Raw genomic sequence first — 16719 nt, 5'->3', positions numbered from 1 at the left:
CTTTCCATTTTGTCATTAAAAATCCCCCACAGTAATATATGATTCTGTATCTCTTATTACTGCTGCATATCAGACCACCTTAGAATTTAGAAGCTTAGGAGAAAAGAACCATTTTTTTAGTTGGGTTTGGCCTTTACTGAGCTGAGTGGTTCTTCTGATCTCACATGGGGCCATTCACGAGGCTTTAGTAGTGGCTTGACTGCGTCTGGGCAGTCTACTCACATGTCTGGTGTTGTGCCAGCTGCTAGACCTCTTTCTCTCCAGGTTCTCTCACTCTTCAGGAGGCTATGCCAGGCTTCTTCACGGGGCCGTGTCAGGGTTCCAAGAGGGTAAGAGTGGAAGATATAAGACTTCCTGAGGCCTAGATTTAGGAGTCACACATCAGTGGATTCCATTGGTTAAAGCAAGTCCGAAAGCCAGCCGAGTGTTGAGGGTTGTGGGGAGCTAGAACCCACCTGTTGATGGAGGAACAGTAAAGGCACATTGCAGAAGGGTGTGTATTCGGAGATTGGAGGAATTTTCCAGACTGTCTGCAAACAGTCTTCCCAATCCCAGCCTTCCTTTAGAGCCTCATGTGTCAGTCCTTTCCTGTCTTGTCCAGGCATTTGCTGTTTTCCAAGTGAGACCTAGGCTTTCCTGCTCCTATGATTTTTACTCTATCTTAGTACCCATGGCAGTCTCTGCTTATCACATGTTACCTGTCTTCCAAGACCCATGAGAAATGTGACCACAACACTGATGCTTCTTTTTTATTATGCTTTTAAAATAGCATTTAATTGGGGCGCCTGCGTGGCTCAGTCGGTTGAGCGTCCGACTTCGGCTCAGGTCACGATCTCGCGGTCCATGAGTTCGAGCCCCGCATTGGGCTCTGGGCTGATGGCTCGGAGCCTGGAGCCTGCTTCGGATTCTGTGTCTCCCTCTCTCTCTGCCCCTCCCCCATTCATGCTCTGTCTCTCTCTGTCTCAAAAATAAATAAACGTTAAAAAAAATTAAAAAATAAGTAAATAAAATAGCATTTAATTGAGTGTGCCTTAGTTTACCATCATGTGTAAATTACGCTTCCCACTAGATAATTATTATTTTTTCAGCAGAGAGACTATTTTTCCTTATCTTGAGGTAAGAACTGACAGTATCTCATGTGCAGTGAATATTCAGTATTGGTAGACTGGCTTGACGGACTCTGGGAAAGTAGTACAAGAAAGGAAGTCAGTGTTTACTGAATTAACCTTGTAGTTTTAAGAAGTAATTTAGAGTGAAAGCGAATCCATGGTCAAATAAATGCAGGCAATGGTGTATATTGTTATTCTTTCCTTAGAAAATCAGTGTACCCTGGAATATCAAAGCCCTGCAATATCTTGAAGGAGAGAATCTTGTTTAACTTTCTTCAATCCAGTATTTCCCAAATTAATATCTTAAATATCACTGAGGATTACCTTTTTTTAAAACATTACTTTGGGAACTGTATTTGAGGCATATGTCTCAGAATGTTGTATGGGAAACAATGCAATATGTTCCTCAAGGAAAAAAATAAACAGTTACTAACCACAAAATAGGAGGAAGGCTTTCTCCCAATACCTCATAATTTTTCTTAGTCAAGTGGAAGAAACTTTGAAGCAAAGTGATTACACATAATCTGGCAGTAGCCTTCATGTAGAATAATACATAGTATCCTTACTTGAGTAGTTCATGATTTGACACTTAATTTAGTACTGTTTCTTTCCAAAAGTGATGTAACATTTATTGTCTGTGCCTTCTCTTTATACCAAGCCATTATATTTATTTGCCTATTAAATAGGAAATAATGAATATTTCACTCTTTCATATATTTTTTCCTACATTTATTTTTTAACTGGGGAGAGAAAAAAGTTCCTCAGATTTACATAAAAAGATCACAGATTTTATTTCTTTACAAATGAATTTTGTTTTGGGGCACCTGGGTGGCTCAGTCAGTTGAGTGTCTGATTCTTGATTTCAGCTCAGGTCATGATCCTGAGGTTGTAGGATTGGGTCCTGCACCAGGTTCTGCACTGAGCATGGAGGCTGCTTGGGATTCTTTCTCTCTTTCTCTCTTTCTCTCTCTCTCTCTCTCTCTCTCTCTCTCTCCCCTCTCTGCCCCTCCCCTACTTGTGCACGTGTGTATGTACTCCCTGTAACATAAAAAACATAAATTAAAATGAATTTTGTTTCAATTCTAATTGAAAACACAGCTTTGATACTTGGAACTTATTTTTTTTCTGTTTATTTTATTTTATTTTTTGTTCTCATTCATTTTATTTTTTTAATTTACATCCAAATTAGTTGGTGTATAGTACAACAATGACTTCAGGAGTAGATTCCTTAATGCCCCTTACCGTTTAACCCATCCCACCTCGCACACCTCCTCCAGTAACCCGCTGTTCTCCATATTTATGAGTCTCTTATACTTTGTCCTCCTCCCTGTTTTTTATATTATTTTTGTTTTCCTTCCCTTATGTTCATCTGTTTTGTATCTTAAAGTCCTCATATGAGTGAAGTCATATGGTATTTGTCTTTCTCTGACTAATTTCACTTAGCATAATACCCTCCAGTTCCATCCACGTAGTTGCAAATGGCAAAATTTCATTCTTCTTGATTGCCGAATAATACTCCAGTGTGTGTGTGTGTGTGTGTGTGTGTGTGTGTGTGTGTGTGTGTGTGTACATATCACATCTTCTTTATCCATTCATCCATCGATGGACATTTGGGCTCTTTCCATACTTTGGCTATTGTCGATAGTACTGCTATCATTGGGGTGCATGTATCCCTTTGAAACTGCACACCTGTATCCCTTGGGTAAATGCCTAGTAGTGCAATTGCTGGGTCATAGGTTGGTTCTATTTTTAGTTTTTTGAGGAACCTCCATACTGTTTTCCAGAGTGGCTGCACCAGCTTGCATTCCCATACTTGAACTTATTTTTTAATGAAGAAGTACACTAGATTTCAGCAAGTTTTATTGCATTTGTGTGATGGAATTTGGGACCCTAAGTTATTAGATTTTTGTTGAGAATTTTTTTTGTGAAAAAAAATTTCATGTTTTATAAAATAATTCCTCTGGGATTATTTTATATTAAAGTAAAAAATACTCTATTGCTATGCAGCATTACTTTAACCTTTCATCGCTTAATGTAACGTCTTTTGCTGGTGGTTTTGTAGACTTTAGTTTAAATATATTCATTTATTTGGGGGCTCCTGGCCGGCTCAGTTTCTGGAACATGAGACTCTTGATCTTAGGGTTATGAGTTTGAGTCCCATGTTGGGGGTAGAGATGACTTAAAATCTTAAAAAGAAAAAAAATATACGCACACACACACGTGGCTTAGATGAACATCTGACTCTTGATTTCAACTCAGGTCACAATCCCAGGGTTGTGGGGTCAAGCCTTGCATCAGGCTCTGGGCTGAGCATGGAGCCTGCTTGGGATTCTCACTCTTTAATAATTATGTGTGTATGTGTGTGTGCGCGTGTGCGTGTGCGCACATGTGTGCACATGTGCATTCATTTATTTGGTTGAAAGCACTAACTGTACTTTTTTTTTTCCTTTTCTCTAAAGCTGAAAACCCGTCAAGGAACAGAACTGCTAATTCAGTCTGATAATGACACTGTTATTAATGATTGGTTTAAAGTTCTTAGTAGTACTATCAATAATCAGGTATGTGTTTGACTTAGGTAAATGTTTTTACTTCAGAGCTGTTTTTCTTTTCTGCTTTCTAATTGACTATTGCATATCTAGTTTCCAATTTATATGTGATAAAACAGGTGGGAAAGGCACTGGTCAGTTTAGCAATTCCCCAGGGCTCGTGGAGACTTAACATTCTCAATTCTATAATATTTGCTATTAGTGGATTTTAAATAATTTTCAGATTGAAGGATTGGTCCTAAAAGAAATCGTTCAAGAAGAGGGACAAACCATTCCTAGTGCATAGTATTTATTCAATGATTGATGAATTGGGAATAGTGCTATTTGGTGGAGGCAAGTCCTAGGCAGTTATAAAATGAATAAAGCTATAGTCTCTTCATGAGCACCTTTTCTTTCCTCATGATAGCTCTCTAGCTACCCCTTAGGCGTTCTAGTTCCTCCCCTCACTCCCCTAATCATGGAGGTGTTCAGTACCCTCCCATTCCTGGTGTGCGTGTGTGTGTGTGTGTGTAATATACTATATATATATATATATATATATATATATATATATATACACACACACACACACACACACACACACACACACATATACACACAGCAGATATAGAATATAGAATATATGTATATATATAATAATAACAACCAAAAAGAACCTCAAATTTGTATCCTGCAGCTGTGTTAGTAAGAGCAGGAATAAACAAATAGGGACGCTACTTTTTCAGACTATATTCTTACCCACACTGTATGGGGACATGTTCCTGATTAAGGATCATAGGTCAGTGACAAAAAGAAAAGTGAATACTGAAGAAAGTGTGTTATGGTTTTAAACTAAACAAAGACTGAAAAAAAATTGGGAATCACAGGCTTTAGTGAAGACTGAGAAGTCTTTCAGAGACTGTAGGTGAAGCCTCATTATTAATAAGATTTGTGATCTTGGGGCACCTGGTTGGCTCAGTCGGTTAAGCATCCAACTTCAGCTTAGGTCATGATCTCATGGTCTATGAGTTCATGCCCCGTGTTGGGCTCTGTGCTGACAACTCGGAACCTGAATCCTGCTTCGGATTCTGTGTGTACCCCTCTCTTTCTGTACCTACCCCCCCCCCCCCACTGGTGTGTTTTCTCCCTCTCTCTCTCTGTCTCTCTCTGTCTCTCTCTCTCTCTCTCTCTCTCTCTCTCTCACACACACACACACACACAAATAAATAACCATTAAAAAAATAAGGTTTCTGATCTTACTGAGGTATTCTACCTCTATGGGCATCCATTTTTTTCACTTATAAAATAGGGAGGTTGGATTTGATTGTCTCCCAGTATCCTTTTAAGCTCCAGTGTCTTTATGATGCACTCAGTTCAAAACAACCAGATTTGGAATCTTGAGTATTAACTCTTACTCCTCTTTTTACCTCTTGTAGCCAGTTATTCATTCATATATATATATGCAGTTTGTATATATTGTAAAACTCCTTTGCAGTTTGTAATGTTGTATATTTCTGAATCTTGTTTCTTCCTTTCCATTTATTCCTGAAACCTGATCAGGACTTTATATGTTAGATAAGAGTCACTTCCCAGTTTTTCTTATTTCATCTCATCCTCCACCAATATGTTCCTAATAGTATTGCTGTATGAAACTTCCTAATGTTAACTTTATAATCCTCTCCTGCTCAGAAACCTTCTGTGACTCTCATTAAAATTCAACAACCCGAGCCCAGTCTGTCTTTTCAAATGTACCTTCTTTCTACTCTACCCAATATGGGCTTTCAGCTCTAGTCACTGTAATCTGTTCCCAATCCCTTGAAAAGCAAGTATGGCTGCATTCATTTAATAAACGTGAGAGTGCTTTATGCACTGGGGAGATATAGCAGCATGCAGCCACATGCTACACATTTCTATATGGAGTTTACAGCCAAAGACAGAAGATTACTGAAGACAGATGACTGAATAGTTAATACAGTGGAATGTGGTGAGGTTTATGATGGTAAGGGATATACAACTTACTATGAAAATACCAATTAAGGAGGGGCTAACCTAGTGTAGGGGTCCAGGAGAGCCTTGCAGAGAGAAAAAGGGTTTTTTTTTTCCTTTCCATTTAAGCCTTATAGGATCAGGGGATAAGCCAAGTGAAAAGAGAGTAACATCAACTATGAAATTTAAAATATATACTGTTTACAACGTGGCAAAAGATACTGTAGAAATATGCACAATAAATGTAGAAAGAAGCACAAGACTCCTGCAGGGAAGATTGTAAAACTTGACTGAGAGACATGGGAGAAAATCTCATTATATGTTCATGGATTGAAAGATTCAGTAATGTGGAGCGCCTAGGTGGCCCATTCGGTTAAGCATCTGACTTTGGCTCAGGTCATGATCTCCTGGTTCACGAGTTTGAGCCCCGTATTGGGCTCTGTGCTGACAGCTCAGAGCCTGGAGCCTGCTTCGGATTCTGTGTCTGCCTGCTCGGATTCTGTGTCTTCCCCTGCTCACGTTCTGTCTCTCAAAAATAAATAAATATTAAAAAATATTTTAAAGATTCAATAATGTAGGGGCACCTGGGTGGCTCAGTCAGTTGAGTGTCTGACTTCGGCTCAGGTCATGATCTCGTGGTTGAGTTCGAGCCCTGCATCGGGCTCTGTGCTGACAGCTCAGAGCCTGGAGCCTGCTTCCGATTCTGTATTTCCCTCTCTCTCTGTCCCTCCCCCGTTCATGCTCTGTCTCTCTCTCTCTCTCTCTCTCTCTCTCTGTCAGAAATAAACATTTTAGAAAAAATTTTAAAAAAAGATTCAATAATGTAAAGATATATTCTTCCAAATGATTTATAAATTTATATATTTGAGATTTTTGAACCTCCTTCAAAATCTCATGGAACTTGACAAGCTTGTTCTAAAATTCATACAGGAATATAAATTTGGTAAAAGTAAGACACTCTTGAAGAAGAAAGTGGAAGGGCTTGTTCTCTCAGATGTCAAGACTTTATAAAGCTGTATTAATTAATAGAACATGGTATCCATACCAGGCTAGATATGCAGATCTATGGAACAGAATAAAGAACACATACCTTTGGACACTTTATGCTAGATTTAGCGTTGTAAATAAGGAAGAATAAGCTTTAAAATAAATGGTACTGGGTCAACTGGATATCTAAGAAGAAATTAGAACCTTTTTTTATGCTCTACACAAAAATAAGTTCTAAGTGGAGTAAAGACATCAGTGTGAAAGGCAAAGCAATGCTTCTAGCTTTGAGAACTCACTTCAGTTTTTTAACCCATAAAAGTGACTGGTCAGGCTGTACATGAGCCCTGGGATTTCTTTCAATGTCTAAAATCCATGAATTGTGAGTAATTAGTAGCTATTGATACAAAGTATAATTTGCAACATTTGTTGGTGTGAAAAATTAATGTGCCCTAGGCTAGTTAGCTTTATCTTGTAGTATTAGCACAGAATGTAGCTTCATCATGTTCTGTCACCACAGATTATAGTCTGACCTTTTAAGTTTTGTTACTATAATTCTTATGCAGTCGATCTACACAAGGGAAGATAGCCTCAACATCAGTATATAAACCCATTGTCATGTGAATTATTAGCATTTTTTCTCTTTTGAAATCAGAATTAATTTCCCCCATCTAGAGGAAAAAGAATACTTTTAAAAAGTTATCAAGTATCTAAATCATATATATCATATACTAATTAGATCCCTAAAATCATTTAGGAGGATCAGTTACTGATTATAATGAGAACTATGCTATCACATCTAAAAATAGTTTCAAAAGTAATATGTGTTTGGGAAATCTGTAATCAATAGACAGTAGAAACTGATGAAGCAATTGAAGAGGAGATACCAGATTCACCAGGAATAGAAAAGCATGATAAAGAGAAGGACCACAAAGACCCTAAGAAACTTCGTGGTAAGTTATTCTTTATATGTTTTGCTAGTAGCCTTCAGATTAACTGAATGATTAGAAAATCATTTCTGCTTTTGTTCTCCCATATTCTGAAGAAGGTTAGGCCTGTTACAGGCATTGTCACGGACATATAACAATGTAAACACATGAAAATTTGATTATTTTAATTCTTTACCATCTATCGTTTGTGCTCTCAACTTTCCTCATATACAGTTCCTTTCAAGAAATTTACTTTTTGGATATTTTTTATGGTAACCAAAAAAGAAATCAGATTGATGGCAATGTAGGACGTTATTCACGTGGTCCCATTCTTAGTGTAGAAGTAATTATGATGAGATTTTGTTAGCTTAAAGTACAAATAATTGTGATGGATATACATATCTCCAGACTCCTAGTCCAGTAAGGATACTGCAGGATAGGGACTTGTTTATGTTTTATAGACATTTTTTTCTGGTCATTTTACCTTCTAAAACTGATGGAGAGTCAAAGAAGGTATAAGTAGTATCATTTATGAAACACTGAATATAAATTAAAATAACCAGTGTCTTAGCACATATACCAAAGAAGGTATAGTTCATTGTCAGTGTTTAGTGATAAAAATGAAATGTTTTGCTTGGTTTATCACTTTGAAATTGGGTGTGTGTTAGCTTGATTCTTCACATATTACTCTCAAACTATGTTAAAGTTACAATAACTGAATTTATAACTGATTTTTACATTTGAGATTAATATGTTTTGAGTGCTAGGTGGAAAAATTTTCATCAAGAAGTTCTTATTTTATGAAATGCCTAATATCTGTTTGTCTTAAGCCATGAAAGTGTCCAGCATAGATTCTTCAGAACAGAAAAAAACGAAGAAAAACTTAAAGAAGTTTCTTACACGGCGCCCCACTTTGCAAGCTGTTCGTGAAAAAGGTTATATCAAAGGTAGATAGAAGTGATGTTTTTACTAATGTTGGCCAAAATCAGAAATAAGACATTTTAAAATAAAAACTGAAAAATTTTTGACTAGTAAAAATGTTTTAATTCTTTAGAGTTACCAGGTTCATTGGTTAAAATACATTTGAGTGATTAAAATTGATATTTTAATGCACATGAAGGGTTTAACTAAAACATTGAACAGACCTAAATACCAGACAACCCTGTACCAGAGGAATTACAGGGATGTGATGGATGGATAGGAGACTTGACAATAAAGATTTTTAGTTTTGAGATGCACAGATCAGAAGAAATTTTGAATAATTGGTCCCTAACACAGTAGAAAGAAATATATGAACAATTTTATCTTGATTGTTTGCTTTCAGTTTTCATTTCAGGTGATTTTAAAATTCATATAAGGTGTGTTTTCCTAATTAATTTTTATATTTGTTACTTCATTTATAAGCAGTAATAGCAATAATGCACTAATAGGATCTTTTTTTAATAAGAGTATTCTTTAAAATCACATATACTTGTGTATGCCTTTAGTTTTTACAAGCACTTTTAATTTCAATGATTTCTAGTACATGACTCAGCGACATTAATTAGTAAATAAAGATATAGGTAAAAGTAATATATAACACATACATGTCTTTGAAATTTCAAACAAAGACCATCACTGGAACATCTGTTTGCAAAGCATCTAAAATACACAAATGGGTTTCATTAAAAAGATACTTAAAACTAGGTGGAGTTCAACCAATTAAGGGATTCAAATTAGCAACCTTAAGAGTTATCGGTAAACAGGGACTCTGAGATGATGCATATGAATTTTGTATATTGAGTTTAGAACCTTAAAAAAAGCCTGACAAGTCAATGAAAAGAAACTGCTATTAATTTGTTCACCAGGCTTTTTCATTGAGAAATATAAACTGTTGGTGCTTTATAGTGTTATGCTGCCTTATGGTGATAGGAGATTGTGTTTAGCACTTCGAGTATTTTGTTTTCCTGGATACTTAGCACAAATGTGTCATGTCAGAACTGTGCTTTTTTCTTTTTTTAATGTTTATTTTTGAGAGAGAGAGAGAGAGAGAGAGAGCGCGCGTGAGCAGGGGAGGGGCAGAGAGAAAGGGAGACACTGAATCCAAAGCAGGCTGCGGGCTCTGAGCTGTCAGCACAGGGCCCGATGTGGGGCTCGAAGCCACAAACCACGAGATCATGACCTGAGCCAAAGTCAGACACTGAACTGACTGAATCACCCAGGCACCCCGTGCCGTGCACCATGCTTGTTTTAATACTTAAAGAAATATTTCAGTATTTACTAAGTGTTAAGTGTTCACCTAGGTTCCATGAATACCTACTGGTGTTCAAGAATTGCAAGGTCCCTGCCCTCATGAAACTTACATAAAAATGAGAAATGGACAACTTCAAATAGTGCTGACTACTCTGAAGAATTTACCATAGTAATAGAATAGAGAGTGATTGTAACTGGGTTACCTTAGGCTGCTCCTAAGGTTTTTCTAAGTAGATGATACTTTAGCTGAGGGTGGGAGGGAAAAGAAGGAGCCACGTTTGGGAGAGAGGATGGATCTCTGCAAAAGGTGTAGAAAACAAAAAGGCTCTCAGGTAGAAATGAGTCAGGGTGTTTGTGGAGTTTAATAAAAGCAGGACAGTTGAGTTGTTTGAAGTGGCATTGGAAAAGGGCAGGCAGATCACAGAAGGCGTAAGTCACAGTTGACGCTGTCTGGCACGGAAATGTCTTGATGGCACTGTGAATGGTTATCACCATGTTGCAAACTAAGTTTTAGCAAGATGGTTTATTTTAAAAAATAAATCTCTTTCAGATCAAGTATTTGGAGCCAATCTTGCTAATCTGTGTCAGAGAGAAAATGGCACAGTGCCAAAATTTGTGAAGTTATGTATTGAACATGTTGAAGCATATGGTAAGAATGATTTTTTTTATGTTAAACATACTAACCCATTGTTTTGCCATCAAAATCCCTAGGATTTTTATGATTTTTGAGTGATAGAACAGTTGTAAGATATTAAGAAAAGCATCTTGTTTGCAAAAAACTTACGTGTTTATACTTATTTTAAATTAAGACCTTTGCAGGCACCTGTTGAATGTTCTGCACTTCTAGTTGATTAAGCGTATGGTATTCTTTGAAGCCATTTGGAGTTGGCATTTGCTTGAAATGAAGGTGATTATGAAATTGAGTTTATTAAGAAGTGGTAGTGTAGAAGGTTGTGTTTACTTACCAAGAGAGTGTTCTTTCTCTTTAAAATAAAAATGAGATCACAGTTTAAAACTGTTAAATCAACTATGAAGTGTCTCAATAGACCAACCTTCTTATGTCATTTTCTGTTAAATAAGACTTAAACCAATTTATATTTTGGTTAATGTTAACATGTTTATAATACTTATACCTTTATTATATAAATATTATACTTAGAATTTATATTATACAAATATATAATATTTTCAATAAAATAATATCTTGATGGTAATCACATTAACTTGTATCTGTACATCATCAAAAACATCTTGTATAGTTAAAACATTTGCATAATTTGTAATTTCTGCCAGTTTCAGATCTTGTCTCTGATTTTTCTTAACACGCCTTTATTTGAAGTTATATGAAGAAGCACATTAGATAGTATGTGCTTTGTTAAATGTGTACAACCTTATCATTTAATGAACATTTGAATTTTTTAGGCTTAATGGGATGAATTTCAAATGATTCTATTCCATATATAAAATAAGTTAATAAACTCTGTCAAATTATCAATAGTTTTTATAGAACCTTTACTTTTTAATTGCTAGCTTATATTAAGTTTATTACAAGCACTTAATAGGACAGCCATGTTTGAAAGAGTGCTTTAAGATGTACATCCACATTATAAAATGTGCAAAAAAATGGATGGGCTGATTTTACTGGTTTCCTTTACCTGTTGAACTATCCACAGGTGCAGAAGTTTATCTTAAATTGTTAGTATTTCAAGTTTGATGAGGTGATTTTTTTTGAAATGATCCACCAGCTTCATGATAAACAAAGTAGAATTGTTGCTGTTTATTAAACATTTCCACCCCCTCTGTCTCTGCCAAGCATCTATAAAAAGCCAGTTAGAGGAAAAGAGTATTTGCCCATTTGATTTTAGGCTAATGTTAATGAAGAACGATTCTGAAACATGCAAGCATCTTTAGAAGAGGCAAACACCTACTTTAAACACAAAAATACTGTCATTTTCTTTTAGGTTTGGATGTTGATGGGATATACAGAGTAAGTGGCAACCTTGCTGTGATCCAGAAACTGAGATTCGCAGTCAATCATGGTAAGATTGTACTCCCTATTGTTATGTGCAAAAACTCTCATAACTGTTAGAATAAGTTTAAAGTAAGTTTTAAAAATTTCCTATTCTGTTTTTCAGATGAGAAGTTGGACTTGAATGATAGTAAATGGGAAGATATTCATGTTATTACTGGAGCACTCAAAATGTTTTTTCGAGAATTACCAGAACCTCTTTTTACATTTAACCATTTTAATGATTTTGTTAATGCAATTAGTAAGTATGTCATTACACTCAGTTTTTTTTTTTCCAGATGTTGAAAGTCCTCTGTACTGATTAAGCTACTACATTCTGTTTGATCTTTTAAATCTTTTCGAAGGTTTTACTTCAGCAATTTTAAATGTGACCACCAGATGTCACTGTGTATTACCAAATATCAGGTTCTAAAATATGTCACTGTTTTCAATTTCATGCAAAATCTCCAGTTATTATCTCTTTTTCAGAACAAGAACCAAGACAGCGAGTCGCTGCTGTTAAGGACCTAATCAGGCAGTTGCCAAAGCCAAATCAAGATACAATGCAAATTCTTTTTAGACATCTCAAAAGGTAAGAGGTTTACCATGAAAGAAAGAAAGAAAGAGAGAGAGAGAGAGAGGGAGAGAGAGAGAGAGAGAGAGAGAAAGAAAGAAAGGGGGAGAGAGAGAGAGAGAAAGAAAGAAAGGGAGAGAGAGAGAGAGAGAGAGAAAGAAAGAAAGAAAAAGAAAGAAAGAAAGAAAAAGAAAGAAAGAAAGAGAAAGAAATAGTAATTAGGGTGAAAAAAAGAAAAAAGTAAGACAAATGCATGGTTATGAGATGTGGCGTGGTACCCCCAAGGCCAGGTCAATGTCACTGAGACATTGGTTCAGGTCCCAGCTGAGCTAATTGCTATCTTTGTAACTTGAAAAAGACCATTCCTTTGGGCCTAGTACTCCATAGGCAAATGGTCTGCTATGAAAGACATTTACTTTAAGTAAATATTATATGTAAGCATTTATATAATACCTAGCACATAAGCGTCCAGAAATTGTTGAAGTTAGTTAATATGAAAATGAGATTGGTTAAGTGACGAATATTAAATTTAAATTACCGTTAAAGCCATCATAGCTTACTGCTGTAGTTGTTACTGTAGTTACTACAGTACTATATTTATATAGTTAGTATAGTACTATATACTGTAGTTACTATAGTTACTGCTTAGCCATTTTAATAACTGATTTTTGTCTTCTGATAGAACACTAGAATACTAAAATAAATTATCCCAACAAAGGAGATTTAAAACACACATAAAATGAGTAAAATGAAAAATTAATCTCTGTACCCTAATGAAATTTTTTTCCCCATCAATCTGGTGGAGTAATTATTGTTACCTGAATTGTAGCTCATACTTACATCTGTGTCTTAATTTTGTTAGAGTATATACAGTTGTACCTTTCAGCTGTGTTTATCCAAAAGAAACTTTCACATGGTGTTTGGACTGAGTTCTACTTGGTTAAGTAGCTTAGTTTAGGAAAATGAGCATTATTTCTCATTTCTCTTTTTTAAAAATTTTTTTTGTTTATGAGAGAGAGAGCAAGAGCACGAGTGGGGAGGGGCAGAGAGAGAGAGAGAGAGAGAGAGAGAGACACACACAGAGGCAAGCAGGCTCTGTGCACAACCTGAGCTGAAGTTGAACACTCAATAGACTGAACCACCCAGGCGCCCCATTATTTCTCATTTCTAAATGCAAACTGTTTATAATACAATTTGAAGAATTTTTCCTCTCTGCTTACTCTTTTAACAACTTATTTTTTCCTTCTTAGAGTTATAGAAAACGGAGAAAAAAACCGAATGACCTATCAGAGTATAGCAATTGTTTTTGGTCCCACTCTGTTAAAGCCAGAGAAAGAGACTGGTAACATAGCAGTTCATACTGTCTACCAAAATCAGATCGTAGAATTAATTCTTCTGGAAATAAATTCCATCTTCGGGCGTTGATTCTTACTGAAGACAACCTGTGGAATAGAAGTTGGATTCGATCAGATTTCAAACCCTTAATATGATGTGTTTAATTTTGGACCAAGCAGTTACTCTTTGATTTTGCACTTTTTGGAGGGATCAGAAGGGAATGGGAGAGTCAAGATGTGTGTTAGGCCCTCATATTTGCTGCTTTGTTGCAAGTTGATATAACTGTGTGTAATTTTGAATTAATTTTATCCTGAATGTGTGCATTTCATACTCTGAATTTCAGTAAAAATCAAAACTTGCAATTCTACCAGTCGTATACACTGGATAATTTGGTAAGAAAAGTATGTTTTTTTGTTTTTTTGTTTTTTTCAAACTGGATACTGTAGAATTTCTTCTCATGATTCGTTAGATTCATCACTTGATAGAACAGTACTCACTATCAGTTATTTTGAAGACGCTCTTGGGCATTCTAAACGAAATGAAGTACATCCTTTTTGAAACCTGTGTATTTTTTTTTCAGGGTTTCTGCATGCAGTGGTAGTCTAAGTACTACAAGTCACTATAACCCAGATGTAATCCCTTGTGCAGCCTTGCTGCCTGTTAACTGTGTTGCACAGCATCCTTACTGGATGGATGTCTTAGTTGTTTGTTTGGGCAGCACACTAATATTACTTAACACACTGTGATACTGGAGTTTAACTTAGCATGAGTCAGTTCAGGGTATTTTTGGGCTGTCTGTGCTATACTGATTTGTAGCTAAGCATCCTAATTCTGTCTAGTGCCATACTGAGTTCTTGGTATGACCCTGTGGAAACAGACATTAGTTGATGTAAATATAAGCTAAAGACAATGTCCTTTAGCTTATGTATATAATTTTGTTGTATAGTCTCAGAGTACATCCTAACCTGACATTTCTAATCATGATATTGGTAATCTTTTCCGTGAATATTAGGTTTCCTCCAGAAATAGGCTGTTATTTGAGAAACTTAACTGTGTGCACTTTTAGATTTTAATTACATTTACAGGCAAATCACTGTAATGCAAATGGTACTGGAAAAATACTGAATAGACTTGCTAAATGGCAAATGCACTACAAGAGGAACCTTTTAGATAATTTAATATGTACAGAATACATTAGAAAAAATTTATTACAGAATTCTAACTGCAGTATGAATAGTGGAAACCCATATGTAAATTAGATGGATGTCAAATGGAAAATGACATTGCTAAATTTGAGAATTTCTTTTTACATTACTAATGTAGGTTGATTTGTACAATAAAACAGGGTTTGGAAGGTTTTGTTACAGAGAGCCTGGTCTGTTAAAGATATTTTAAGATGTATTTTTCTAGATTAACTGATGTATATGAAATGTCTAATCTGAATAAAGAAAACTATAAGAGGTTTAGAGATTTTCCATTGGAAATGTGCATTTTGGTTTTACTTTTTTCTTGTTTTTGCATTTACTGGCATACTCTTATACCTCATTTTTAAAAAATCAATTGAATCCAGCATTTCATGTGGTAAATATGTTTTCCTCATTTTCCACACCTTTTCTGCTCCCTGCCATGCCAATACCTCCTCCACTATCCCCCCTCCAATTTTTATTTCTTCATCAATATTTAAAAGTGGATACTTTTGTAATTGAGACTCTTTTCTTAGAATTGCATTTGTAATTTACAGATTGCCTTCCTTGGGAACAAATAGTTTTTGTATGATCTGCCTAAAAATCTCTCACCTGAGTTTTGTGGTAAAAATATTGTTTGTTGTCGTGATCTTGTTAGATTGGTAACAAACCAAACTACTCGATAGCTATGAAAAGCAGATTGTTTTGGGCAGGGAGAAAAAGCCCCAAAATGAGAATGTTTATATTTGCCTAACAATGTCCTGAACAATACAATATGCTTTAGAACTGACCTATATAGTGATTGTATGCCAGCAAAACAATTAGACTCAAATCAGTGATGCTCTTTTTCTTGGTAGCTGTGGACATAACAAAGATTAAAATTGTCCTGTGTTTCTTGTTTCAAAGTACATACGTGTGTATGTGGGGTCTTAAATGTTTTATTAGTCTACAGCTAATTCGTTTATTGTAATATTGTATGTACAGTGACATAAATGTCTTGTGTTTTCATCTTTGTGAATTAAAAATTCTCACTTTTTTTTGTAATAGCAAAACCAGTAATATTTTCCTGTCTTGATAACTTGATTTTTAGTAGAAAACATGTTAAAGGCTGAAATAAATTGTCAGTGGAATTTCATTTGCTAATAGGCCTTTTCCTTCAAAATGTCATTTTAAAAAGTAGTTGGAAATTGAAAGGAAAAGTATATTCAAATATGAATTAGAAGAAAAATGTTCATTTAAATTTTATAGCAGTAAAACTACCTTTTACTCTGGAAAAATGATGTTGTCTTTTAGGTAGAGGCAAATCTGCAAATATATATATATATATATATATATATTATTTTTTTTTTTTTTTTTTTTTTTCTTATGGGAAAAGCACCAATGGGATAATTCAGCCAAACTGGGCTGAGGCACATGTATGTGTATATAAATGTGTGTGTGTGTGTGTGTGTGTGTGTGTGCGTGTGCCATTGCTTACAAAGAAATGAAAATTTCATTAATAATAATGGCAGATATCTGGAGACCTTTGTGTTATTTTAGTTCTATCCCATGATTCTTTGTAAGCCTGTAATATTAGATGTTAAGATAGCAGTAAGAGGAGAAAGAGTTATTCTGTAATTTTGCCAAGAGATTCTTTTTCAGCTCATGAGAGAGATCCTCTAATTAAATATTTAAAGTAAACATGCAGGTTCCCATGACACTAATTTCTCCAACATATTTAGGCTTTTAAAAGACACAGAGGAGTCTACAACATGTCATTTTAGTAAAGAAGAAAATAAAAATAGTCAAATGGGCATCATGCTGTCAGTGGCCTAATAAAAGTCAAATGTTCAAAGATTACATCTATATACAGA

At 35.3% G+C, this 16719-nt stretch overlaps 1 protein-coding gene across 4 annotated transcripts in view; it reads left to right on the top strand.

Annotated features, from left to right (window-relative positions):
- Window positions 1-16001, top strand: part of ARHGAP12 (Rho GTPase activating protein 12) — a 118846-nt gene extending 102845 nt beyond the window's left edge. For 3 of the 4 annotated variants that reach the window (XM_053225486.1, XM_027073756.2, XM_027073755.2), the window contains 8 exons: window positions 3569-3667; window positions 7455-7557; window positions 8364-8480; window positions 10316-10414; window positions 11727-11804; window positions 11901-12035; window positions 12263-12365; window positions 13598-16001. In XM_053225486.1, the coding sequence (XP_053081461.1) occupies window positions 3569-3667; window positions 7455-7557; window positions 8364-8480; window positions 10316-10414; window positions 11727-11804; window positions 11901-12035; window positions 12263-12365; window positions 13598-13772 (909 nt within the window). In that variant the 3' untranslated portion in view covers window positions 13773-16001. The remainder of the gene's footprint in view (window positions 1-3568; window positions 3668-7454; window positions 7558-8363; window positions 8481-10315; window positions 10415-11726; window positions 11805-11900; window positions 12036-12262; window positions 12366-13597) is intronic. The other variant, XM_053225485.1, reaches the window with a different exon arrangement.
- The last annotated feature ends 718 nt before the right edge of the window (window positions 16002-16719 follow it).

Source organism: Acinonyx jubatus, chromosome B4 (assembly GCF_027475565.1).
Source record: "Acinonyx jubatus isolate Ajub_Pintada_27869175 chromosome B4, VMU_Ajub_asm_v1.0, whole genome shotgun sequence".
Lineage (NCBI taxonomy): Eukaryota > Metazoa > Chordata > Mammalia > Carnivora > Felidae > Acinonyx > Acinonyx jubatus.
The sequence above is the reverse complement of the archived record's forward strand: the minus strand, read 5'-3'. Positions and strand labels throughout refer to the sequence as shown.